This window comes from Eschrichtius robustus, chromosome 12 (assembly GCF_028021215.1).
Source record: "Eschrichtius robustus isolate mEscRob2 chromosome 12, mEscRob2.pri, whole genome shotgun sequence".
Lineage (NCBI taxonomy): Eukaryota > Metazoa > Chordata > Mammalia > Artiodactyla > Eschrichtiidae > Eschrichtius > Eschrichtius robustus.
In genome coordinates this window covers 75,933,719-75,959,845 of record NC_090835.1, presented here as the reverse complement: position 1 = coordinate 75,959,845, position 26,127 = coordinate 75,933,719, and the positions used below count along the sequence as shown (strand labels likewise).

The following is a 26,127-nucleotide window of genomic DNA, read 5'->3' as shown; positions in this document are numbered from 1 at the left end:
ATGAAGGCAGGTGTGTGCGCAGTGCCCGGGCGAGTGTGCAAACTCAGGTCTTTTTGCCTGCATCGGCGTGTCGGCAGGCACGTTCCATTCTGTACAAGCCTTCCCGTGTTCTAAAGCATTCCATGTTGGAGGCTCTGGGGCGGGCTAAGTGGTGTATGTGTGGGTGAAGCGTTTCCGCGCGGAGCATGTTTTCCAGTGCTCCCCGCTCTCTGGGCCGCTTGGTACGGTCTACGCCCCCCTTCACTTCCTCCGACGGTGGTTGCACCCATCCCTCCCGGAAGCGCTCAGGCTCCAAGCCAGCCATGGAGCCCTCCGGCAGTCAGAGCGGGACTGGTGCGGCTTCTGCACCCGCGGACTCAGCCTCGGCCTCGGTGACCCTGGCGCAGCTCCTGCAACTGGTCCAGCAGGGCCGGGGGCTCCCCGGCCTGGAGAGGCGCCACGTCGTGGCGACCCTCGGCGAACCCACGGCGTCCCGGCTCCCGCGGAGGCCCAAGCCCTGGGAGGCCTCGGGCTCCGCCGACGCCCCCGCGTCGCCCTTCCAGACCCGGGGCCACAGGCCCGACGACCCTCCCTATGGGCAGAGGACCCTCCTGGAAGAACCTGGCTCCGGGGAGGCTGCGACAGCGCCTTCCTAGATGGAACATAGTGGGTTCCTGAGGCTCGAGGTCGTGCAACTGTGAATGAAAAATGTTGCTGCCCTATCAGCGAAGGACGCTGCAGCCATCTAGCCATCAGCCAGTACTGCGGCCCCGTCGGTGAGCTCTAGGGAACCCAGGATGGAGACAAATGGGCTGCCGCTGCCAAGCCCTTAGCCACTGCAGACACTGTCAACGGCGCACCCTGAGGGGGCTCAAGATGGGAAAGAACAGGATACTGGCCTTGGATAGCGAAGGCGCATATCAAAGGCAAAGTGTCAGTGAGCCCAGACTCTTGCATCTACCTGTTCACAGAAAAAAGCTCAATTCATTAACGTGAGATGTCGGGTTTTCTTTAACTAACAGTAATCTTTTGATGTTCTGACTACCTGATTTTGTCGCAGAACTCCTATCTATCCTTCAGAGCAGTCCCTCAGAGCTATCTGAGAGGCTGCCTCCTGGGCTTGCGTCCTCAGAAAGTCTGCCAAATAAAATAACTCTCAACTTTGAGGTTTTGCTTTTTTTTTTTCAGTCAACAGTTTTGGTGACCATGGAGGGAACCAGAGCAAACTTCTCCTCTTCGCCTGAACTCTACGAGGAACCGGACCCTTGGTACTGGAAGAGGCCTCTTGTGCCCATCCGCCTCCTTGGAGAGTTCATACGAACTTGGGTGAGTCTCTCCTGGTTCTTGGATCTCCTGATTATTGGTTGATTATCCTGAGTTTTATTTGGCAGTGTCTAACAGATGCCTGGCTCCCCAGTTGAAAGACATTGGGGAGTGACCTCCCTAGTTGAAAGATACTAGGGGAGCCCAGTTGAAAGACACTGGAAGAAAATGCCCCCCAGCTGAAAGATACTGGGGGAACCCGGTTGAAAGACACTTGGATTTGCTCAGTTGAAAAGATATCTGGGGACTTCCCTGGTGGTCCAGTGGTTAAGCCTCTGCGCTTCCGCTGCAGGGGGCACGGGTTCCATCCCTGGTCAGGGAACTAAGATGCCACACTGCGGGGCCAAAGAAAAAAAAAAGTACTGAGCAGTCTGGGCTGAATGTTTAGATAAACCTGATGTTTTCCTCAAATTGGCTACCTTAATAAGAATTTGTCAGGATAAAAGTGCACTAGTAAGTTTTATCCCCGACGAATTCAACTTTAAAACGGGAAATAAATTATCTCAAAAACGAAGGGCTTCAGAAAACCAACCTCCGATTAACACTCTAGCCAGATTCGTGAATGTACGGAGCTCATACTTGCAAGTACCTACTTAATTGGGAGTCAAAGGAAATCTCATCCTGAAAATGACTCAGATTGGGCTCATTTATTGAATATGCAGTTAAGTTAGAAAAAGCCGGTTGATAAAAACATCTTTTCAAAATTCTGACCTTAGAAAAACAAAAACAAAAGCCCTTCTGGGGGAAGTTTCATTTCTCTTCCTGTGTCTTTGAGATGTAAATATTCTACTCGATCTTCTTCCAGCCTTTTGTGTGTATGGCTTTTGAGAACTTGGTCTCTGCCATCCAAAAGGTGCACATGTGATGTACATTTGGCAGCCAATTAAATAGACTGGGATTCTGAGCAGTCTTTTGTCTGGCTGTACCAACTCTCGGGGATTTTTTGCCATCTTAACCTTCATTGCGTCAGCCTGTACAACAAAGGCCTTTACTTCCTTAGACTATTTTTGGGAATAAACTTTCTGGATCTTGTTTAGGCAGCAGCCTTCACACTCTTGTGGGGAATGCCTCTTGCATCTTATTGGTTTGAGTCACTATTAAGATACATCTCATTAATGGCCAGATGATGGAGCCTTTAAATTGGAAAAACTCTGAGTTGGTAAAGTTTTAGGGAGCTCTCATTATAACTAGCTGTTTTATTGGTACCTATGAGGAAAAAAAAAAGGTGGGAAAAATATATATAATGGTTAACCTAAGAACTCCCTTAGTTTAAAACAATCCCCCACCCCCGAAAAAATGGTTTGGGAAGCCTTATTGTGGTCTCTGCTTCCCCTCAATGGGTCTTATGGATAACAATAAAAACATTAGAATAATTAATTTTAATTAGGTTGATTAACAGGAAAACAAGAAAAAACTGAAGGGAAAGTCTAGGGACTTTTTCCCAACAAGTTGGAAATTTTAAGGTGGTTACTTAAAAATGGAATAAATAAAACAGACGTTAATGGGATTAAATTAAAGGTTTGATACAAAACTACCTAAGGTTGGATGGGCCAAAGGGACCCACTATCGGTTCCCAACATTAAAGGGCCCCAAACAAGTCTGCTCTATTTACCCCAGTTTAAAAAAATATATTTAAAGGGCTGGAAAAAATTACACTGAGATACTTGACCAACAGTTACTTGGGGCAACAGGCCAATTAATCAACTTAAAAGATTGACAAAAGCACCTGAATTCCTTCGTGCCCACTGGACCACCAGGGGAGTCCATGTCTTGCAAATCTTGACAACAGAAATGTAAATACAGCCCACAGAAACCTGAGACTGAGCCTAATTAACTCAATCAGAAAGAACCTGAAACCAAGGAAGAAAAAAAGGAAAAAGTGGCCTTTTTAAACTCAAACAGCTGGAAAGTCTCCCTCAGCCAAAATCTAATTAATAGCCTCCTTAAGGGTTTATCAAGGACAAATACAAATCTTAAAAGTCTTTTCCACAAATAGTAAAGGCTTAGTCATCTGAGCAAGCAAATTTAATTCATTCCAAGTGTTATTTATAAACTAGTAAGTTTATATTGTGATAACTGATTCATAACTAAGTTTTTTTTTTTTTTTTTTTTGGGCTGTCCCACACAGCATGTGGGATCTTAATTCCCCAACCAGGGATCAAACCCGCGTCCCTTGCAGTGGAAGCTTGGAGTCTTAAACCACTGGACCGCCAGGGGAGTCCCAATAACTAAGTTTTTTTTTTTTTTTTTTTTAACAAATACTATTTTATTCTTTACAAAATACATAGTGATCATAAGGGTACAGGTCACAAATTACAAACGGGAAAAGTTGAGACAAATGCGTTAAATGACAACAAGGTTGTGTTCACCTAGAGGGATGGGATAGGGAGAGTGGGAGGGAGACGCAAGAGGGAGGAGATATGGGGATGTATGTGTATGTATAGCTGATTCACTTTGTTATACAGCAGAAACTAACACACCATTGTAAAGCAATTATACTCCAATAAAGATGTTTAAAAAAATGACAACAAGGTACCCATTAATACGGAATCCATTTAGAATAAAACAGTTCTTTGTTAAAGTTAGACAAGGCCAAGAGGAGGTACCTTGTTGAGTAGAAAATGCCAGTTACCTAGAAATATACTTCTACCAAAAAGTAGAGAAGTGTTAGTAGTATACCTAAATTAAATCATAGCATATACAGGTCCAGTGTTCCACAGTACAACCATTGGTTTTAGGCAGGAATCTGCGAGAGACTTGACTGCCTATCTTGCTGGAAGAGGAAAGCCCCAGGACTGATTAACTTCCCTACCTTCCGTGAAGCTTTGTTCAGGTGACTTTGGAATGTGGTGTCAAACACCCCATTCATTTCTGCCACAAGTTCCCGCAGAACAGACACTGTGGACTCATCACTGGCATTCAGAATCCGCACAAAGAATTTATTCTATAGTTCACCACCTTTTAGCTCAGAAATATTTTGGCTAAGTTTCCAGAGGGACCCATCCCAGAAGACCTGCAGGTGTTTCTTGAACAATAGTAAATGTGCTAAATCTGCTATACCAAACAGATCTACCTGGTAGGGAGAAGAACAGTTAGCCAGGATCTTTTGTCCTTCCAGGATCTGTACAGTCTGAAATCTGCTGAGGTTAAAAATGTCTAGCTCTGCCCTAAGGTCAACACTGTAGGAAAAGTCCACTATCTTCAAAGCTTGATTGTTTTTATTACAATCATAGGGATCGTGGATTCTGTTTCTAAGAATCAGACTCCTTGGACTCAAGTCACCATGGACTATTTCTGCTTTGTGTAGTTTCTCCACCATTGTCAAGAGGTTATAAATAATCAACACTGTTATTTCATGGGTAATAAATTCACTGTATTGAAGAAGATCCTGAAGGGTGAAGCAGTTTATATATTGGTGCCAAATGATAGAGCCATCTTGGTATTGATACCAGCTACACAAATTATCACACTCCTCATTTAAACGTTCCTTTAACTTGAAGTTGATATAAAAGTCCCATGGGGGCTTTCCTGGTGGCGCAGTGGTTAAGAATCCGCCTGCCAATGAAGGGGACACGGGTTCGTGCCCCGGTCCGGGAAGATCCCACATGCCGCGGAGCGGCTAGGCCCGTGAGCCACAACTACTGAGCCTGCGTGTCTGGAGCCTGTGCTCCGCAACGGGAGAGGCCACTACAGTGAGAGGCCCGTGCACTGCGATGAAGAGTGGCCCCCGCTCGCCGCAACTGGAGAAAGCCCTCGCACAGAAAAGAAGACCCAACACAGCCAAAAATAAATAAATAAATTTATTAAAAAAAAAAAATCCCATGGGACAGGTTGAGAAGATACCTTTATTATGGTTAACTCTGCAGTTTCTTGGCGACACCCAGAATAATTTGTAGTCTTCGCATAACAGGTATTCTTGTTTAATGCAATAATCCTCATTATCTAATTCAATTTCCTTCTCTATTTCCAAATTAGGCATTGGTCTATCTTCTACAAAAAACTCTGCAGAGGTACTCAGCTCTGGTTGGGATTTTAGTAGTTGTCTGCGATACTGTGAACACCAGGGTGACTGAGTAGGGCTGTCTGTAGTCTCACTAGTGAGCTCCAGTTTCTCAGGAATTTGAAGACATTTGATGGAGGAGGTGCTTGTAACTGAGGCAGAAGATCCAGAGAACCCAGAGGAGTGTGTGGCTTCACAGCTGTCTTCAATAATTGTGCTCCAAACTGCCGAAATCCACACTGCAGAGGCCCTCCTTTCCACATGCTGCCTCTCCCCTTCTGCGCAGTTCTCCCAATAACTAAGTTTTAAAGTGAAGCTATGAGATCTCTAGTTTTGTCTGTTTATGTGTCTGTGTGTACATTATTATGAGACATTATTATGAGATGTATCTACCCCTAGAAATATTATAAAAATTAAAATTTAAAAAGAGCTCTATATAATTGACTTAAAAGTAAGGTGTTACAAACTAAATATTTCTAAATATAAAAGAAAGTGGTCGGAATGAATTTCAGGTTTATGTGATCTAAGAAATATTCAATATTAAATTAACATCTCGTTTTTAAAAATATTTTTTTATTGACGTATAGTTGATTTACAATGTATTAGTGTCAGGTGTACAGCAAAGTGGCTCAGTTTTATATATATACTTTTTTTCTTTTTCAGGTTCTTTTCCTATAAAGGAAAAGAAAATATTGAGTATAGTTCTCTGTGCCATACAGTAGGTCCTTGTTGGTTATCTATTTTATATATAGTATAACATCTGGTATTAAAGCTAGCTTAAGCTCGCTAACTTAATTAATATAGACATGTCTTACTGTATTGTACCTAGGTTTACTAAAGGTCAATACATTCACGTCTTTTTTTTTGGCTGTGTTGGGTCTTCGTTGCTGTGTGCGGGCTTTCTCTAGTTGTGAGCTGGGGCTACTCTTCTTGGTGGTGTGCGGGCTTCTCATTGTGGTGGCTTCTCTTGTGGAGCACGGGCTCTAGGCGCACGGGGTTCGGTAGTTGTGGCTCGTGGGCTCTAGAGCACAGGCTCAGTAGTTGTGGCTCCTCGGCTCTAGAGCGCAGGCTCAGTAGTTGTGGCGCACGGGCTTAGTTGCTCCGCGGCATGTGGGATCTTCCCGGACCAGGGCTTGAACCCGTGTCCTCTGCATTGGCAGGTGGATTCTTAACCACTGTGCCACCAGGGAAGCCCCACATTCATGTTATTTCTGTTACAGACTTTGTCAACAACAACAACAGCAACAAATTAACGTGGTAGGATAATATTTTCATAAGTTATAAAATGAAGGTAAATGAGATAAGAGTTTTCAGGTGAACTCTTTTAGAAATAATTATGCCGGGTATGTCTGTCTAAAATAGTTTCTCTAGATTTTTGGTAACTTGAGTTTTGCTAAGTTAAGTTAAATGATGGGAATTTATTGAATGTCCAGGTCGTTTCAAATTCAGATAAAATTCAGATAAAATGCTGAAACATTAATTGCTAAACAGGTCTAAAGTTAATCACTTTATTCTTCTTAGGAAAGGAAAACTAAAGATGTCTGGGTTTATTACAAACATACCTTGTACCACATTGAGGAAAGAAATTATTTTATATGTTTCTAGAGGTTATGGGATACTCCTAATCAGGGAATGCTGGTATGACAAACAGCTTATAATTACTTGCTGCTTGTTGGTTTGTGCTAGAGATTAAGGTTTTTAACAGTTAAAATTGTAGTATGTAATTAGAACTACTAAAGATAATAAGGGAAATATTTCAGTGTGCAAGGAAAGTAGGATGTGTGTTTTCAGCAAAAGAAGGTATGAGGAATGGAAGTACATTTTGTTAAGGGGAAAGAATGATTTTGTCCTAGAGCTGGTTATTTCTGTATTAAAAAAAATAAGGGACAAATTAATATGAATACAGAAACTTGTAGAAGATTTGTAAAAAGGGAGCCCTGAAAAAGGAGTTTTATACATGGTCAAGCTCAGATTAGATTCAATTTAATTTCGTAAATGGATTTTGTTATTAAAAGTAGACTGGTGCAAGACTGGATTTGGTTCTCTCTGTTAAGAGAATAAAGTTTTCTTGAAATACTGCTTTTTTTTAAAAAATTTTATTTATTTATTTATGGCTGTGTTGGGTCTTCGTTTCTGTGCGAGGGCTTTCTCTAGTTGTGGCAAGCAGGGGCCACTCTTCATTGCGGTGTGCGGGCCTCTCACCATCGCGGCCTCTCCCACTGCAGAGCACAGGCTCCAGATGTGCAAACTCAGCAATTGTGGCTCACAGGCCCAGCCGCTCCACGGCATGCGGGATCCTCCCAGACCAGGGCTCGAACCCGTGTCCCCTGCATTGGCAGGCAGATTCTCAACTACTGCGCCACCAGGGAAGCCCTGAAATACTGCTTTTCGTAACAGATTTTGTGAGTTTTTTTGCCTTTAAGTGATCTTTTTTTTTTTTTTGAAATTTTTTGTCACTTTGGTTAAGTATTGTTTCACAGTGACCTGTGATCCTATTTGACCAAGTGTTAATATTTTTGACAAATATCCCAAATATCAGATTCTAACAAAAGTTCTTTTTTTTTTTTTTAAATTAATTTATTTATTTATTGATGGCTGTGTTGGGTCTTCGTTTCTGTGCAAGGGCTTTCTCTAGTTGCCGCGAGCAGGGGCCACTCTTCATCGCGGTGCGCAGGCCTCTCACTGTCAACGGCCTCTCTTGTTGCGGAGCACAAGCTCCAGACGCGCAGGCTCAGTAGTTGTGGCTCACGGGCCTAGTTGCTCCACGGCATGTGGGATCTTCCCAGACCAGGGCTCGAACCCCTGTCCCCTGCATTGGCAGGCAGATTCTCAACCACTGCGCCACCAGGGAAGCCCATCAAAAGTTCTTTTGACCTCTGGCTAACTCTGGGATGCTTCAAAGGAACCCTAAGACATCTCAGAGAGGAATATTAAACTAATTAGGCCTATTTGGTATGTTAAATTACTTGAGAAACATTGTCAAACGATTGGAGATGAACCTTAGTTATATTGTATGGATAAATGTTATAGATATTCCAAAATTTATGTGAAATTCCTAAAATTCTGATACGCTCTGGTATAGTGTTATCAGTCATAATTCTAGTTATTATCTTAAAATGTTACATGTCACAGAAATATCCAAGTTTCTTGCCAATTGCCTTGTAATCAGATCTTTAACCATGCCATTTAAGTCTTGTCATTTATAGACAATCATTGGTTTACTCTGATGCTTTTATAAAATGAAAATCTTCCAAGAAAATTCATTAGAAAGGATTTTTGACAAATATAAGTTTCTGATAACTTTTGGATCATACCACTGAACTAGGTAAGAAATTACAAAACTCTAATGGAAAACCTGAACACTTCATCCAGATCATCAGAAATTAATTACATGGGACTGAATGAACTGATAAACATGATTTATAATTTTATGACTCTTTCTGTAATATCCTGGCTTTTAATCTTTGTTTTCTAGAAAAACCTTTCCTCTTATGCTATGACCTACAAAAAGTTGATAAAGTATACCTTTATAAACAAAGATGAAACATTTATCGTTTTCACTCTACCTAATCCTTACAGAATTTGGCTTCTCCAGCTGGGTCTCCTGTGGACTTGATGGTTTATTACAACTAAATTACAACTAGTTATACTAATCATTGTTTTAATTTATTCTCTTTGTTTCCAGATAGTTCATGCTTTGTGTCTCTCTCTGCTGTACTATGACCTTATTAATGTTACTAGCTTTATTACTTATCCCATCTAGTTTATAAGACTGTCTCTTGCATTACCCAATGTGTAACCAGGTCTCCAACAAAATTAATGATGGCTAAACATCTTGAGGAAATAGATCAATAATTGTAACAGTGTGATTCTAGATATGAGAAGAAGCAACAAGGGAAAACATTTCCTGGATCATAATAGACTAGTAAGACAGGTGATCCAGAGAATTTTAGATTATCAACAGGGCCTAATCCAAAAAAAGTTAACACACTGAGTAGGCTATCAACAGAATCTTTGCCTGATCTAGGAATGAGCCTTCCTAGCACCATGGGACAAAACTGGTCATGAAACGTCTCCCAAACGTTGGTCTAATTTTATTACTAAGGGGAAGCACTGTGGGTGAAAAATGTTGCCTGCCATATCAACAAACAAAGGATGCTGCGGCCATCACGCCATGAGCCACTACAAACGCCCCTGACGGTGAGCCCTGAGGGAACTCAGGAGAGACAAACGGGCTGCCACTGCCAAGCCCTCAGCCACTGCAGCCACCCGAAGGGCGCACCCTGAGGGGACACGGGAAGGGAAAGGACGGGATACTGGCCCTGGACAACTAAGGTGCATAGCAAAGGAATGATTTCAATAAGCCCAGACTCTTGCATCTTCTCATACATAGAAAAGTGTTAAATTCGTTAACTTGAGATGTTTGGTTTTCTTTAATTAACAGTCATCTTTTGATGTTCTGACTACCTGTTTTTTGCTGCAGAACTCCTGTATATCCTGTAAAGGCTCCTCCCTTACCTCTTTGGAGTGGCCTCTCAGAACTATCTTGAGAAGCTGCCTCCCAGGCCTGAGTGCTCAGAAAGTCCACCAAATAAAACATAATTCTCAACTTTTAGGTTGTGCATCTTTCAGTCGATGCACTGAGATCTGGATGGTGTGACTGTGTCCTGCATAGACTAGGACCCTGGATACTGGCCACTCTGCTGTTTCTCTTTTGTGCATTCACCACCACCTGTCAGCTGGACTTAAGCCTCCTGGGAGCATCACTGTGGTAGTTGTTTTTTTGTTTTTTTTAAATTTATTTATTTATTATTTTTGGCTGCGTTGGGTCTTCATTGCTGCGCGTGGGCTTTCTCTAGTTGTGGCGAGCGGGGGCTACTCTTTGTTGCCGTGCGAGGGCTTCTCATTGCAGTGGCCTCTCCCATTGCGGAGCACGGGCTCTAGGCACGAGGGCTTCAATAGGTATGGCACATGGGCTCAGTAGTTGTGGCTCACGGGCTCTAGAACACAGGCTCAGTAGTCGTGGCGCACAGGCTTAGTTGCTCCGTGGCATGTGGGATCTTCCCAGACAAGGGCTCGAACCCGTGTCCCCTGCATTGGCAGGCAGATTCTTAACCACTGGGCCATCAGGGAAGCCCCACTGTGGTTGTTTTGTATTTGTATCTCTAGACTGTGAGCCTCAATTAAAAAAAAGAAAAAAAAAAGTAATCCTGTTTCAGTCCTTATATGTAATTGAAACAAATCTCATACTTTACTACTTGCAGTGCATAGATGTGTTTTCATTTTTAAAATGCTACTTAGGACACACTAAACGGTTCTGACCCACTGGGAATGATTTCTTAGGAGTGTAGAAGTTAGTGTTTATCTCCTGATTCAGCTTATTCTGGTGGTTTGTGGAAGTGAATTTGGGATCCAAGTGGCATTTTTATTTCAGACAGCCATTCTCCAGATAGGCAGTGAAAAAAAAGGTTTGATGAAAAAACTTGGCCCCAGAAGGACAACGAATGAAATCTCAAAGCATAAAAAAGAGCCAGTCAAAAACAACCCCTAGAACCTTAGGCTCTAAGAACCAGCTGGGTCAGGCAAGGGGCTAGAGCCTCTAGAGCCAAGGAAAAGCTTTAACTACCTTCTAAAGTCAGTCTCTTTAAATCAGCCACATGGCTCACTGCACCTACTATTGTTTCCTGAAACTAGGTCTTTTGTTCTCCCTACACCTAGAACATGGCAGGTATTTATGTTGACTGTCATGAACCCACATTAACACACACTAATAGGACTAATTTTCCCCAGAAGAAAGGATAGTCCCATAACTTGTTCAGGGAATGGTATATAACATGGTACACAATACAGAAGAGCATAATTTTTAAAACTTCCTTTATATAGAATTCTAAGTTAAAAACTGTTGTTTTGCTTAATACTCTTAACCATGGGAGGCAGACAGGCTAGACTATATTAGCCCCATTTTATAGGCAAGAATGGAAACATTTCCATATTTAGTATACGACAGATCTGGGGTATAAACCCTGGGCTTCCACACTCAACTGCTCTTTTCCCGTGACTTTTTGATACATCATTTTAAAGTAATCTGACTTCACAATGCTTTACAGTATAAGAGTAACATATATAACATCTAATCCTGGCAGGTTCACTCTTGAGCCAATTAACTGTGAAATAAAATTCATATTTTATGGAAAGAAGAAAAATTTAAACAAAAAAATCTTCTCTGCCTTTTGGCTTCCTCTCTCCCACCACTGTGCATTGTGTATCTTGCATTATGCATTGACCAAACCTTTACTATCGGCAGAAATTTCTACTCAACCATAAAGAGCAACATTCTCCTAAGACAGTTCCTTAAAGGTAACATTCCGTCGTGATAAGGGGTCACATGGTGCTCAGATGTGGATTATGTAAATTGTCAATAATATGTCATTTGATGTACAACCCTCCTCTGTCTCAAAAAGCATATATAACTGTGTCTTGACTTCTAATGGGCGGAACAATTCTCAGGGCTTTGTGAGATGCTCTTCCTGGGTTATAATCCTCAAATTTGGCTCGAATAAAATTTTCCATTTCTTTTTTAGATCGACTGATTAAAATTTTTCATCGACATGCTTGGTGTAGTCAGCAGGATATCAGAGACTCCTGCCAGAGGCCACCGGGAGTCTATGCAGAACAAGTGCTCCGTGCCAGCATGGGCCCATTGAGCCCCACCTGCTTCTCAGCACTCCCCAGGTGTTTTTGGTGGGTTCTCCTGATATTTGGATCTCATTGTTTGGGTGTTGATCCTAAAAATTTTATTTGAGTTGGTTTTCACTTAAGACTTAGAGTCTTAAGGGGCACCGGTGCATTTCCTAGGCACCTAGGGGGTCTGGGCAAGAGGCCCAGGGAAACATGTGGCTGGGTTTTTGTTAAATTTGGCTTAAAAAAAAAAAAAGAGTTGATATATGGTCTGAACAAAACTTTTTTTTTTGAAAGATTTATTGACTGATTGATTGATTGCTATGTTGGGTCTTCGTTTCTGTGCTAGGGCTTTCTCTAGTTGCGGCAAGCAGGGACCACTCTTCATCGCGGTGCGCGGGCCTCTCACTACTGTGACCTCTCTTGTTGCAGAGCACAGGCTCCAGACGCGCAGGCTCAGTAGTTGTGGCTCACGGGCCCAACTGCTCCGCGGCATGTGGGATCTTCCCAGACCAGGGCTCGGACCCGTGTCCCCTGCATTGGCAGGCAGATTCTCAACCACTGTGCCGCCAGGGAAGCCCTGAACAAAACTTTTGCTAGTGAAATCAGAGACTGAATTATTCAGCGCCAAAGAATAAAGGGACATTTTGCTCCTTCCAGCCACAAGCCATCCTCAGATGACTGAGGATCTTTGGGAAGTGTCTGAGGATCAATTTTCATGACGTGTAGCGGTCCCATAGGGAAATCCCATTACAGTCATTAAGTAAGTACTGCTCATCCAGGCGGCGTGACAGAGGCTGATCACCTAGTGTTCCGAGCACCCAAGATGGTTTTAGGCTGTCATTGCGAGAAACTGAGCCACCTAAAAGAAGTCGAACCAGGGAATTCTCTGGTAGTCCAGTGGTTAGGACTCTGTGCTTTCACTGCCGGAGGCCCAGGTTCAATCCCTGGTCAGGGAACTAAGATCCAGCAGGCCACATGGTGCAGCCAGAAAGAAAAGGTTAGTATCTGCAGATTTTGGTAACTTGAAACTAAACCAAGGTTAATTACGAGAATTCATTCACTATCCGGGTCATTTCAAACAGGATAAAATTCTGGAACATTAATTGCTGGGGAGGTCTAAGTTCTTAGAAGAGGAAAACTAAAGCATAAGCATAAGTTTGTCAATCAGGAAATGCTGATATGACAAACAGCATTCTTATTTTTTTTTTGGCTACACCATGTGCGGCACGCAGGATCTTAGTTCCCTGACCAGGGATTGAACTCGTGGCCCCTGCAGTGGAAGCTCAGAGTCCTAACCACTGTACCACCAGGGAATTCCAGAAAAAAATTAAGGTTTTAAGGTTAAGAATTATAAGGGAAACATTTCAGTATGCAAGGAAGTAGGATGTGTGTTTTCAGCAAAGAAGGTATGAGGATTGAAAATGCATTTGGTTAAAGGAAAAAAGGTTTTGTCCTAGACCTGGTTGTTTCTGAATAGATACAGAAAGTTGTGGAAAGTTTGTGGAAAAGGAACACTGTGAGAGTTTTGTGCATGGTCAAAATTGGCTGAGATAAGATTGAACTTAATTAAGGAAATGTTTTAAAGGTAAAGTGGTACAAAACCTGAATTTGGTCCTCTCTCTAAGAGGACAAAGTTTTCTTAAAATATTGAACTGCTTTTGGTAATAGATTGTGAGTTTCTTTGTGTTTAAGTGATCTGTATTTGCCATTGAGATTTTTTTTTTAAGTAAGTTTTTAATTTTTTTGGCCATGTTTTTGGCTCATGGGATTTTAGTTCCCTGACCAGGGATCAAACCTGGGGCCCTGGCAGTGTGCACACCGAGTCCTAACCACTGAACCACCAGGAAATTCCCTGCTATTGAGATCGTTTATCGTCACGCTGGTTAAGTGAATTGGTATTGTTTCACAGTGACCTGTGATTCTATTTGACCAAGTGTTTTAAAACTTTTTGATATTTTTGGCAAAGTTTCCAAAGATCAAATACTAAATGAAGGTCATTTGACCTCTAACTTTGAGGTTTTCCAAAGGGTCCCTGGAGCACCTCAAAATATTTTTCTCTCCATCTCAGAGAGAGGAATATTAAAGTAATTAGGCTTATTTGGTATATTAAATGGGGAGCAGTTAAACAGATGGTGATAAAACTTATTAGTTTATGTCATATGTGTAAACATTATTAATATATACATTCTAGAAATTAAGTGGAACTCCCAAAATTCTGGTATGTCCTGGTAAGTGGTATCAGTCATAATTTTAGTGTATGTCACAGCAGTAACCAAGTTTCTTTTCAATTGCATTGTAATCAAGTTCTTTAACCTTGACTCTTAAAGTCTTTTGTCATTTATAGCTAGCTATATGGTCAGTTAACCAGGTATTTGGTAGAAATGAGGTTAACTTTAGAAAGAAAAAGATTATGTTTCAGCGAATATTCTAGTTTTGTTAATTCAGGTATTTACTGACTAAGACTCACTTCTCAGATAGCTCCTTGCAAAGTTTAATTAAAAGGACACTGTTTCTGAAGGCTATCACAGTACTCTTAACTTTGGATGAAGATCAGATTCACCATGACCTGCAACCAGGACATTATTCATATTGGAAAAGACATCAGATAAAGGACTCCTTGCAGCCATGTTGGAAGGGACCATATCAGCCCTCTCCTGAATGAACTGAAACTCGTTTTTGTTTTTTAATAAATTTACTTATTTATTTTTGGCTGCGTTGGGTCTTCGTTGCTACACGCGGGCTTTCTCTAGTTGCGGCGAGCAGGGGCTACTCTTCGTTGCCGTGCGCGGGCTTCTCATTGCGGTGGCTTCTCGTTGCAGAGCACAGGCTCTACAGCACAGGCTCAGTAGTTGTGGCGCACAGGCTCAGTAGTTGTGGCGCACAGGCTCAGTAGTTGTGGCGCACAGGCTCAGTAGTTGTGGCTCGCGGGCTTAGTTGCTCCACAGCATGTGGGATCTTCCTGGACCAGGGCTCGAACCCGAGTCCCCTGCATTGGCAGGCGGATTCTTAACCACTGTGCCACCAGGGAAGCCCTGGCAGGCAGATTCTTAACCACTGCGTCACCAGGGAAGCCCAGTGAGACGCCTTTTAACCAGCAATTAATGCTGCCTGTTCTGGCCACAAATAATCCTTTATATTAGATGTTGAATATCAGGTAGCTCCTAACGGGAACCAGTGGATTTATGGAACAAGTTTATGACCTTGGCTCTCCCCAGTAGGGAGATTCACAATTGGTTTCCCTTGGTCACTTACTTACAAGCAGCCTTGGAAACAGTTCCTGCCAAGCTGTCAGTCTGCCTTTAGTGCAGGCACACTGGTTTCTATCATCAGCTTTCCAATGGTACTGCCATTTGGCCGTGATATTTAATTCACCTCATGACCCATGAAGAGTCAAACTTTTGCTCTGAACAATCCTTTCTCCCAGTTTAGAGGAAATATTGATACTATGAAAATGGTTTGGTTCAGGAGAATTTTGGCTTGAACTTTTGCTAATAACATTGTTCCTCCTACTACCAATTTAAATAAGTTTGTGGAACTTACAAGGTGATAGTTTCTTGACTCTCACACTGTGTCATTTGCTCCTACTAAGAAAGATAATGATGTTTGAACGACTTGAAACTATAGATCACATCTATAGTTTTCTATAAAATTATGGACATACACAATGTACATGCAAGGAAAACTGGCCTAAGTCCCTTTTTGGACAACTTGGAATTGGCTGTCAATCCTTGACAAATATTCTGCCAGTATAACCCTCTAAAAGAACCGGGCTACTAGGACCCGGCATCAAGGGACATGATGGACACTGAGGCGGGCAAGCAGCCCCCTAGCTTTGAGGGACCAAACATTTGCTCACCTAATGCTTTCTGTCAGAAGATTAATGATCAACAGGGGGAAATTGTGAAATACGTATTTTATGGCAAGACAAGAAAAATTTAAACAAAAAATCTGTGCCCTTTGGCCTCCTCTCTCCCACCACTGTGCACTGTGTTCTCTGCGTTATGCATTGACCAAACCTTCCCCATCGGCAGCAATTTCCACTCAACCATAAAGAGAAACGTTCTCCTAAGACAACAATTCCTTAAGGGTAAAATTCCTTCTTGGTAAGGGGTTACATGGTTGCTCAGGTCTGGATTATGTAAATTGTCAATTATATGTCATTTGACGTACAACCCTCCTCTGTCTCAAAAAGCTTATACAACTGTGTCTTGACTTCTGATGGGCGGAACAGTTCTCAGGGTTTTGTGAGATGCTCCTCCTGGGTTATAATCCTCAAATTTGGCTCGAATAAAATTTTCCATTTCTTTTTTAGATCAACTGATTAAAGGCACAGGGGCTCAGCAATCTACCACCATGTTAATAGGAAACACCCAGTGGCTTGAAGGGAAAAAAGCCACCTTGGTAAGCCTTGGTCTTCCACAGGGCACAGAACCAGAGGACACTAGCAAGGTCAGAGCCTGTGTGACCTATCATGGTAGTGCAGGACTTCTTCACATAAGGTGCCTGGGTCCCTGAGAAAGATCTACAAACACCCTAAACTTCCAAGAAAAAAACTGGAGTGTATGCATGTTTTCCTGGGGAAAGGGTCCTTCCCTTCGCATAGATCCAAGAATCGGTTAAAATCCTGAGCTAGAGAAAAGCACTAAGCCAGTTGCAAAGATGATAAGGAAGCTACCAGATACACCTAGAGCCAGCCAGTCAGAGAGCTCACTAAGCTGTCACGGAAGTTAGAACACAGACTCACAGCAGACAACAGGGCATTGTTTTTGTGTGCTTCTTTCTAATTGTATTGCAAGTTCTTTCCAAAACAAGGCCCTTGGATACCCCAGGTTCAATATGCCCCTGGGCCTGGTCCACTGCTGTCTTGTATTGGTATGTGGGTATTCGTTCGTTCACCAACATTAAATCCCAGGATAGGTGTGATAAAACAGGACTCCCTCCTCCATGGCACAAGTCCTTTGCTGGTTTCAGAGGTGGACGGCGGTCTTTGCAGAAAACACACAGGAACTTTTCTTGGAACTGAAGTGGGATGAAAAGTGCCTGCCCTGAACATCACCATCTTTTCCCTGACCCTTCCCCTCCAGTTTCTGAAGATGATACAGCAGAAAATAATCTTGCTTGAAGATACTGGGTAACAATTCCATAATACAAAAACATATGCTTCCAATGCACTGTGCTTTCAGATATGCTGAGGAAGAAGAACACAACTTCATTAATTCAAATGCAGCTTGGCACCTAAGAGTAATCACAATAAAGAGCAATTTCAAAGAATTAACATTCCTTCAACAGAAGTGATGATTTAGATCTTCAGGTCCTTTTTGAAATTAGTTTTCAATATTATTCTCTCTCCATCTCCAGCTAAATGACCACAGCAACACAGGTTTTTTGGTTAGTCAGTGTTTTCTATCCTGTAGCTCTTGGGGTACACAAAGCCCCATGCCCTAACCAGGCATTCACTGTTCCAAGTATCTCCATCCATGAGACTTGGGAATACCAGCTCCCCTACCCCGAGTTATTCTCATACCCTCGTAAATGCAAAAAGATCTTTTAAGAGGCAAGGCATAGCCCATCCAAAGTCAGCCCAAGGGCAGTTTTCAGCCCTGCCTTACCTGGGTTTAGTTCAGCTGCCGGATGAGCTGATTGATGCGTTCACCTCGATAGCCAGGTGAGCCCACTTCCTTGAGGAAGCCCACTCTATTCTTGGTAGCGTGACGGGCCACTGAGAGTTGAAAAGGGCGCAAGAACCCTGAGATCACCTGAAAATTCTTCCCCGGAAAGGCAATTTCGTGAATGAGGTCTTCCAAGCAAATGACACCAAACTTCCCTAAGAAACATAAGGTTCAGATTCCTTTATTCAACATTTTCCCAGCACACACAGTGAGGCTCTTATATGCCAGAGCTCGGCACTCTGGCAGTTTCTTGGGACCCTTTCTGCTCCGGCTCCTAAGGTGTTCACTCACCCAGGTGCTCCTCAATCACTGTGTTGTCTGTCAAAGGGATGATTTTATTCTTGACCTTGGCTTGTCCACGTTTCAAGATGAGTTCCCGAACTGACTTCAAATTTGGAAATCTACGTGTGGCAGAGTAAAATACAACCTCAGCCACCCCCTCAGGGCCACGGGGCACACTGCATTACACTGGCCACACAGTCCAGCAGCCTGGCTAAGGATTCTCCCAACCCCCCTCCCCAAAGTGTCCTGCAACATGCTGCAGCTGGGATGCTCGGAAATTCACCTGAAGGAGGTGAAAAACCCAAGCGGCCCTATGTAATTAGAAATTAAAATTTATGCATACAAACGCTCACCAAATAAAAATATTTATTTTCCAGGCAAAAATACGTCCTGGCTTATAGTCTAGGACTCTTGGCCTTAAGTGACCCTATTCAAGAGTTTGAAATGAAATCCAAGCCTTTTTCGGGTTTTACTGTTTGAAGGAATACTACCTAGCTCTGCTTCAAGATTCCAAGAATTAATCTGTCCTCTACTCGTCTTACTCAGCCTTAGCCTACAACTGACCAAGCCCTGCCACAGCCCTGTTCAGACCATTATCAGCTGCTCTGAGAACCCCTGCTCTACCCGCCCCATGTTCTGAGACTCTTAAGGCTGGCAGTTGATTCCTGATGACTGTGGTCGCAGCAAAATGTCCCCTGGACACGGCAACATGAGCACTGGAGGACAGTACCCTGTGCCTCCTAATGTTCTCAACCTTCTCAAACATGTGAATTCACACAAAAAACCGTACTCACCCCCAGGTCACATAAGGTTCCACTATACGAAGCGTTTTTATGGTTTGAGGAGTTACTTGCATAAAGACACCACTGAAAATCTTTTTCAGGCGAAGTCTTGCAATGGTCCTCTGCACCAGTAAACTCACCCCATTAATCCTGAAATGAACACCAGAGGAAGTCAGGCTCTGTCCAGCAAGCACCCATGAAATGTCTGCCACTACTGGGCACCCAGAGGGTAGGACACAGACTGTGACTTACAAAGTGCAACTGAGTGGGAAGCAGCTATGTAAACAGATCATTTCCATGCTATGTGGAGCAATGCCTGAGGTGCTAAGGGAACAGAAACGGTCCCTGAATTTGTGTGGGGGGGGTTGAACACATCAAGCCAAGGAAGCCGGGCTTGCTTCTGTGAGCATTAAAAGCTATGGAAGATTTTAAGGACTTCCCTGGTGGTCCAGTGGTTAGGACTCCGAGCTCTCACTGCTGTGGGTCTGGGTTCAGTCCTGGTCGGGGAACTAAGATCCTACAAATCACGCAGCAGGGCCAAAAAAAAAACCAAAAAACCATAAAAAACCAAACTACGGAAGATTTTAAATAAAGGAGACATGATCAGATTTGTTTGACAATCACTGAGGGAGCGTATAAAACAGAGAGTAGAGCATGACACCAGAGTCCGGTAAACCCGGCTAAAAAGCTGATGTGATAGTCCAGGAAAGAGATTATGGCGGTGGTAGGAGGCTCATACATATTTAAAACCCACAGGTTACTGATTTGGGTGCCTAGGTTGGGAAACAGAGGCAGAGCTTTATGTGCTGGTAGGAATAGGTAAGGTATCACTAAACGTGGAAAACGCTTTCTGTACCCTCCCCAGCACTGAATATGCTCCATCCACTCGACCCTGGTTCAGTTCCTAAAAGACGCCTTGATCCCCCACTTCAGGACTTCTTCCATCTGTGCCTGGAAAGCCTTCCCTCAACCCTTTCATGTTTGCAGGTCTCACCTTCAAGTTCCTGCTTCAGTGTCCCAAACCACGACACACCACACTGAGGGCCCCTTGTCCCCACATCCAGCACTTTACCCTCAAAGCAGTCAGTGTATTCTCATGTCTGTTTGCTTAAGCTCAGTCGCCCTAATCTTGAAGACAAAATCTCTGTTTTGCTCACCCCTGAATTCCTAGCACAACTTGCATTAATGGCTTAAGGCCTACTATCTCATCTCCCTAAAAAGGGCCTAAAGCTGAACCAATAGTTTGCCCCAGCCTCATTAAGTCCAGCAAGTTCCCTACCTTTCGATGCGTAAAACAAAGGCCAAGGAATGCTTATCTGGCACTTCCAAGCCATGAGGTTTCACTTCTAGTCGTCTGAGTCGCACCCTGTCACGTAGTTGCCGCCAGGAATCATGTAGGAACCATTCTAGTCGCTTAAACTTGATCTCTTTTCCTTTCCTCCGCTACAGAGAAGGCAAACCATCACCATTTTATGCCTCTAGTCATCTTTACTTCCACAACAGTAATTCATTAGTCACTACTGATAAAGCTTATTTCCCCCTATGTTCTGGAAAAGGGCGCAGACCAACATCCTCTATTCTTATATAGTGGAAAAATCAAAATACCCGAGTGAAGGTGGAGTTGAGAAAACTTGGGAACTTATTGAGAAAAGTCCCTGCTAAATAAACAATAACCCAATTAATTTACATGCTGTCAGCCAATGTTTACCAACAAGTGTTTATAGAACCTAACACTGTGTCAGGCATCATAAAGCTCACACTTGTTTTGTTACCTGCCTCTGAAATACGTATTTCTCCAAAAACATTTAGCAAATAGCAAAAATCGTTTGGTATATTAAAAAAGTTTTCTTTCAGGTACACAAGCATGTTTGGTCTCTCAAGTCACTTGGTATGAACCTGGAACCCGCCATTCACGTTTTCCTTAACTTTACGCCAGTATTTTGCTCGCGGAAAGTGATACATATTTGCTAAGCAAAGACAAGAACCCTATACGTTGTATAATCCAACCGATGGGAGAAGAGACTGTCAGTACCAAATCTAGTTCAACACATGCTGGATAAAACTCATCAAATACAAATTCTAATTCCCTTCACCTGGTTCCCCACCATTACCTCCTTCCTTTGCAAAAGCGCCTGCTTTGCCTGGGTGGCTTTCAGGGCCTGATAAGCCTTCCTCTTCTTCAGGAGATTTTCTGGAACCAAAGGGATCTTTTTTCTTGGCCTGACACAGAAAATGGAGACGAACGATAGTATTAAGTAAACAAATCTTCAGTGGATTTCCAAAAGATATCCTGGGCTTCGGGAAACATTACTGTCTTCAAATTCCTAAGGACTGAGGCGCCTCTGAAATCTGTGGTTTCTGGCTCCAGTCTTCAAAATGGACCCCTCACATTCCCTCGTCTCCAAAACCTGTTAAGAAGTCATGAACCCCTTAGCCACTGGTCCTCATATACGTCAACGGAGCTTTTACAGCCACAGCTTTATAGACACCATCAGCAATGAGATTCCGCCCCGTGGGGCTGGGACGGGTGCAGACCCATCTGTAGGGGTAACACTTACGCCAGGCTGGAGGAACCCACTCTCCAGCCCCGCTGCCTAAAAGTCAATCCTCTCCCCTTGAGGTAACCCGAACTCGACTGCAGCCCCCTCCGCCCGCCCAGCCAACCCCTACGGCTCCTTACTCCTCCCTCTGTAATCTGGAGTCTTTCCTCTTCTCTCCCTTCAGTCCACAATTATCCTTATTTTCCGCCACCGAAAAATAAACACTGCGGATGGCACCGGATGCTCGAGACGCCAAGCCAGAGACTCGCAGCCCCCAAGACTTACTCTTCCTCCGCCATCTTTCCAACTCTGCGGCTACTGCTCATGCGCAGCCCCACCGCGTGGGGAAGAGAGAAACTTCTCTGTTTACTCGACCATAGAGACGTCTACTCTAGCTCATGGAGGGGCGGCCCGGGCCGTTTTAGTGGCCGTGAACAGCTGAGGTTTTGCTAACCCCGATTCCCGCCAAAAGTTGCACAAAGCTTCCTTCGCACCGCTTCGAAGCTTTTTAGAGCCATGTTATCTTCAAAACACAGCCCTTTTTATTCCAGCTGTACTCTCATAATGCTGGAGGCCAGGGTGTAAACAAACAACGAAACGCTTCCCACAATGCACCGACTTCCGGTGGGGGGTGGGAGCTGCTCCTCCAGTTTCCGTTCGCTGGGCTGCACGTTTTCTTGGCTGGGTGGGGAGAGCTCGGGTTGTGGTTTTGGCTCTCACGTGTGGGTGGAGGTGTATATGGACTACTTAGGACGGTGAAAAAAGGCAACTCTGATTCTGTCGGCCTGGCTCCGTCAGTGGGTCCCTGAGGGTTCTTTAATCCCTCTGTCCCTTAGTTTCCTTTACCCATTAAATGGACATAATGATGGATCTTGCCATAGCCTTAGGCGAGTTATATGAACTACTCCATATAAAGCGTTTAGCACAAAGTCTGGCAGTAAGCAGTTAACACTTTGTTAATTATTATTGGTGCTGAACCGAAAACTGAAATTTCAACTTACCAAATCAGGACCTTCCCTCATACAGCTCTTACCACCTGCCATATGCTTCCTTCTTTTCCGGTCTTCATAAAACAATGTGAGTCCCGTCCTGTCTTTTCTGAAACCTCTAGAGCAGCGCGTCTCAAGCATTAATGTGCATAGGAGTAACCTGAGCATCTTGTTAAAATGCACATTTTTTATTCAAGAGGGGGCGGGGGTCGATATTCTGCACTTTAAACATGCTTCAAAGTGATGGGGTTGCTTCATGTCTGTGACCAGCAGGGCTCTTGAGTAGGCTCTATCCTGAATTCCTTCAGCAAGTTGTTATATTTTTAACATTTCTTCGCCATGATACTAGGAGAGCAGAGTTCATGCCTGCCTTGCTCATCACTGATCCTGAGAGTCTAGCACAGGTTTTTCAGTCTCGGCACTTGGCATTTGGGGCGAGATAATTCTTTGTAATGGAGGCTGTCCTGTGCATTGTAGGATGTCTAGCGGCATCCCAGGCTTATACCCACTGCATGCCAGTAGCATCCCCACCCCAGTGGTGACAACAAAAATGTTTCCAGACATTGCCAAATGTCTAGCACAGTATGTATATTTCTCTTAAGGTCTAAGGCAATGTCATTTTTTGACAGTGCTTACAGGCATATCCACAGACTTTATCCTGTATGGTTTGGCTTGTTTTCCTGATTAGACTGGCTTCTCTGGAGGCCGAGAACTTGTCACATACTTCTCTGAATCTTCTACAGCACCTCTCACAACAATGGGCACCTGCAGGGGCTTGTTAACCATCTTAAGCTCAAGGCATCGTATTGGTACGTGCTATGTAATTAGTTCAACCAGAAAGACAGTGCCTTGCGCAGAGCTCAGTAGCTGATGAATAAATGTCAAAGGTCTACATAGTCTTCAGAGTCACAGGCTATGGCGTGAGCCTCATTTTTACTCACTCTTTCAGCACCTCACCATGTGTCTTACTTTGTGGAAAGGCAAAAACAGAAAGGTTGGCAAACTGTAAAGTGTCCATTAAAGAGTAAACAAGAAACAAAAAAAGTAAACATTTTGTAACTTCCCCTGTCTACAGATAAAAGGTAGGTTTTGTGGTACTGAAGGTATTTCAGAGGTATTAACAATACAATACTCCTGGCTGAAAGACTCGGAGGCGGGAATTCAGGAAAGGCTTTCCAATGCCAACAGATGGTGCTAGAAGAGCACTTATTCTCAGCGTGAAAGCCATCGTTCCACCAGACTGATCCAGAGAGAAGAGAGACGGAGTCCTCTTGAACCCAAACATGTTCACTAACTGAAAACATGCTTACTGACCATTGAGCATATGCCCTGGGCCCTGGGCAAGACATGAGATTTTTAACTGACATTCCTGAATGAGAATGGGGCAGGGCCATTTACAGCCTCAAGAATCTTATTCTTTTTAGCCTGTCCTCATAGGCCTCTGTTCTCTTTTTTCTTGACCATTTCAGTTGTCCATCATTAGGGAATGGTTACGCAATTTATGGAAGACTATGCAATTATACGCAGTGAGGTAGGTCTTTATGTCCCAAAATCTCGATGGGGAGTATTTTTTATTTTTTTGCCCACTGACATCCATCCCCATTTCTCTTGTGGACTGATCGCTCCCTCATTGCATACAGTCTTTGGAGGGTGGGGTATCTAATCCAAACACACTTGCCCTCCCAATACATAAACTGAAGGGGTCTCTGGAAGATCTTTTCAACTCCTCCCACTTCTCCATAAGACCCTCTCTTCCAGGTTTTGAATCTTCAGCAGAGTGATGATGGAAGAAAAGGAGGAGACTTTTAAGAATTTCCACCTACTAAGACCTCTTGGAGTTTTCTTATTCCTATCTTTCTCAAGCCTTTTTTTTTTTTTTTAATATTTATTTATTTATTTAGGCTGTGCTGGGTCTTAGATGCGGCACGCAGGATCTTCGTTGTGGCATGTGGGATCTTTAGTTGCAGCATGCATGCAGGATCTAGTTCCCTGACCAGGGATCAAACCCGGGTACCCTGTATTGAGAGCTTGGAGTCTTACCCACTGGACCACCAGGGAAGTCCCTCTCAAGCCTTTAAGTTCTTCAATCTTCCCTTTAATTTTTATCCTTCCTATAAAACTCCTTTATGCTGGTTAACCAAGCAGATTGGCTTCTGATGCTTAAAACCAAAGAATCCTGACTATAAAGCTCCCAGATATTTGGTTACATTTGAAAACGCAAGATACAGAATAGGGTGTAAGAGAATAGTTCCCAGTTGTTTTGTTGCTTTTGTTTCTTGGCTATAGATGTACTTGTATGTAACAGTTTTGGAAGGATGTACAAGAAAGAGTTGATGGGGGTTATTTTTGGGAAATGGGAGTGGGGCCTGGAATGGGAGGAAGACTTACAGTTGTGCTTTGCCTTTGTTTATCACTTACGTATTAGTTTAAGAAAGTGCTCTCTGGGTAATTAGGTTCTTGTGATTTGCCTGTTTTAGAAACCACTTGACTATATTTTTTTTTAAAGACTCCTTTCAGGACCAACATTTTGTGGTTCTCTGAATTGACTCCAGGATCCCTTTCCTAACGTATCCCACAATAAGTTATTTCAGTATTGTCTGCATTTTGGGATTATTTGGAATCCATGCCTTCTCGGTAAGGCAAAACCACCACACCCCACACACCCAAAAGGGAGCTCAATTTGCAATTTCCCATCTGCCCCAAACCTCTTTCTTGGATTATGACTCTTCTTGCAGTTGACTTCGTTTTGCTTCAAGTTTTCCTTGTTGCTTCCTCAGAGAGTGACATGGGTTACCAGGAGGCAGGTGGGAAAGAGCAGCCAGATGAGCCTGGAGTTAGGGAAGACAACATGGACAACAGCTTTTTATCCTGATGAAAAACGAGCAAAGGGAGCAAAAATGAGAAGGAAAAAGGAGAGAATAGGTGGAGGGCAGCAGCCTTCTGAGGGTCGAGGGTAGACACAGGAGAGCTAGGGTAGGAAGGAGACAGTGTGCAGTAGGTAAGAATAAATGCAAAACGGAAAAACCCAAACCTCTTCTGAATTATTTCGGGGATAATGGAACATTAGCTTTTCCTACCTTCCACACTTCTTCAGTAAGACTTCATTTTACACCCTAAGAAGTGGAGGGTCGGGACAAGTCTTCCTAGTTTATCGGCAAGGAAGCTGAGGCTGATAGTAACTTGCACAAAGGTGTCTGATGATGGGTTAGGTGAAGTCCTGGGACCTGTTTCCAGATTCTGCTGCCAAAGGCACCTTCTGCACCCGCCCGCCTCCCACCCCCCCATTGTACTGCTTTCCTTGACCTTCACAGACACGATTTTTCCCTAAGGATCTCACCTTTGAAAGTGTTTTCAAAGGCCAGGCTCCAGCACATGCCTAAAAGGAATATAGATGAGGGACTCATACAGGCCTTTTACCTGCAGCAGTGTACATACAGGCTGTTTACATTACAGAATCCACTTTATACTGCAAATGTGCTTCTACAATTTGTGTCCGCTGAACCAGTTTTCTCCACGTAGTTAACACTATAAAATTCCTCTATCTTCATTCCTGCAAAAAGTGTCATACTTTTTTTTCTCAAACATACCTCAGGAAATTTCACTAAGAACCATGGAAATAAGCGGGGCACGAGAATATAGGTCGCAGCTCTCGACCAAGTGGCAATCTGGAAGAATTTTAGCCCCAGTTTCTTCTCTCTTGAAATGTAGTTAGTTATGTGCTTGTTTCCTCTCTAGACTGAGCTCCCTGAGAGTAGAAATCATACCTGAATGATCTGTAGACTCCTAGTGTCTAGCACAGCGCCTGTAAACTGCTCAATAGTTTAGTGCTTAATGCCAGACACCCAGGAATCCTCCGTCTCAGAGCACAAAGGCTGAAGCAGA

General features: G+C 43.4%; 2 protein-coding genes and 1 pseudogene across 3 annotated transcripts; 1 reads left to right on the top strand and 2 right to left on the bottom strand.

Annotated features, from left to right (window-relative positions):
* Window positions 1-288: 288 nt before the first annotated feature.
* Window positions 289-14,664, top strand: C12H6orf226 (chromosome 12 C6orf226 homolog). 2 transcript variants are annotated; one of them, XM_068558898.1, is made up of 4 exons: window positions 289-912; window positions 1,168-1,305; window positions 11,884-12,043; window positions 12,413-14,664. In XM_068558898.1, the coding sequence occupies exon 1, from the start codon at window positions 303-305 to the stop codon at window positions 633-635; it is 333 nt and encodes a 110-aa protein (XP_068414999.1). In that variant the 5' UTR covers window positions 289-302; the 3' UTR covers window positions 636-912; window positions 1,168-1,305; window positions 11,884-12,043; window positions 12,413-14,664. The 2 variants fall into 2 exon arrangements, with proteins under 2 accessions (XP_068414999.1, XP_068415000.1); XM_068558899.1 differs by lacking the exon at window positions 1,168-1,305.
* LOC137774064 (mitotic checkpoint serine/threonine-protein kinase BUB1 beta pseudogene) lies at window positions 4,013-5,281 on the bottom strand (annotated as a pseudogene).
* Window positions 14,665-16,743: 2,079 nt separating the features above from the next.
* RPL7L1 (ribosomal protein L7 like 1) lies at window positions 16,744-21,809 on the bottom strand. Its single transcript, XM_068558432.1, has 7 exons — window positions 21,542-21,809; window positions 20,828-20,936; window positions 19,996-20,159; window positions 18,729-18,866; window positions 17,944-18,053; window positions 17,593-17,807; window positions 16,744-17,171 (listed from the first exon to the last, which is right to left on the bottom strand). Exons 1-6 carry the CDS (start codon window positions 21,580-21,582, stop codon window positions 17,599-17,601), a joined length of 771 nt encoding a protein of 256 aa, XP_068414533.1. The 5' UTR covers window positions 21,583-21,809; the 3' UTR covers window positions 16,744-17,171; window positions 17,593-17,598.
* Between the last annotated feature and the right edge of the window lie 4,318 nt (window positions 21,810-26,127).

What these genes read in the sequence shown, in the direction of transcription:
- C12H6orf226 (XM_068558899.1), top strand. Translation starts at nt 303, where the DNA reads ATGGAGCCCTCCGGCAGTCAGAGCGGGACTGGTGCGGCTTCTGCACCC.
- RPL7L1 (XM_068558432.1), bottom strand. Translation starts at nt 21,582, where the DNA reads ATGAGCAGTAGCCGCAGAGTTGGAAAGATGGCGGAGGAAGA. An exon ending in GGAAAGATGGCGGAGGAAGA is followed by an intron (nt 20,937 to 21,541) that starts GTAAGTCTTGGG and finishes TTTCTGTGTCAG; the next exon opens with GCCAAGAAAAAAGATCCCTT. An exon ending in TTTGTTTTACGCATCGAAAG is followed by an intron (nt 18,867 to 19,995) that starts GTAGGGAACTTG and finishes TGTTCATTTCAG; the next exon opens with GATTAATGGGGTGAGTTTAC.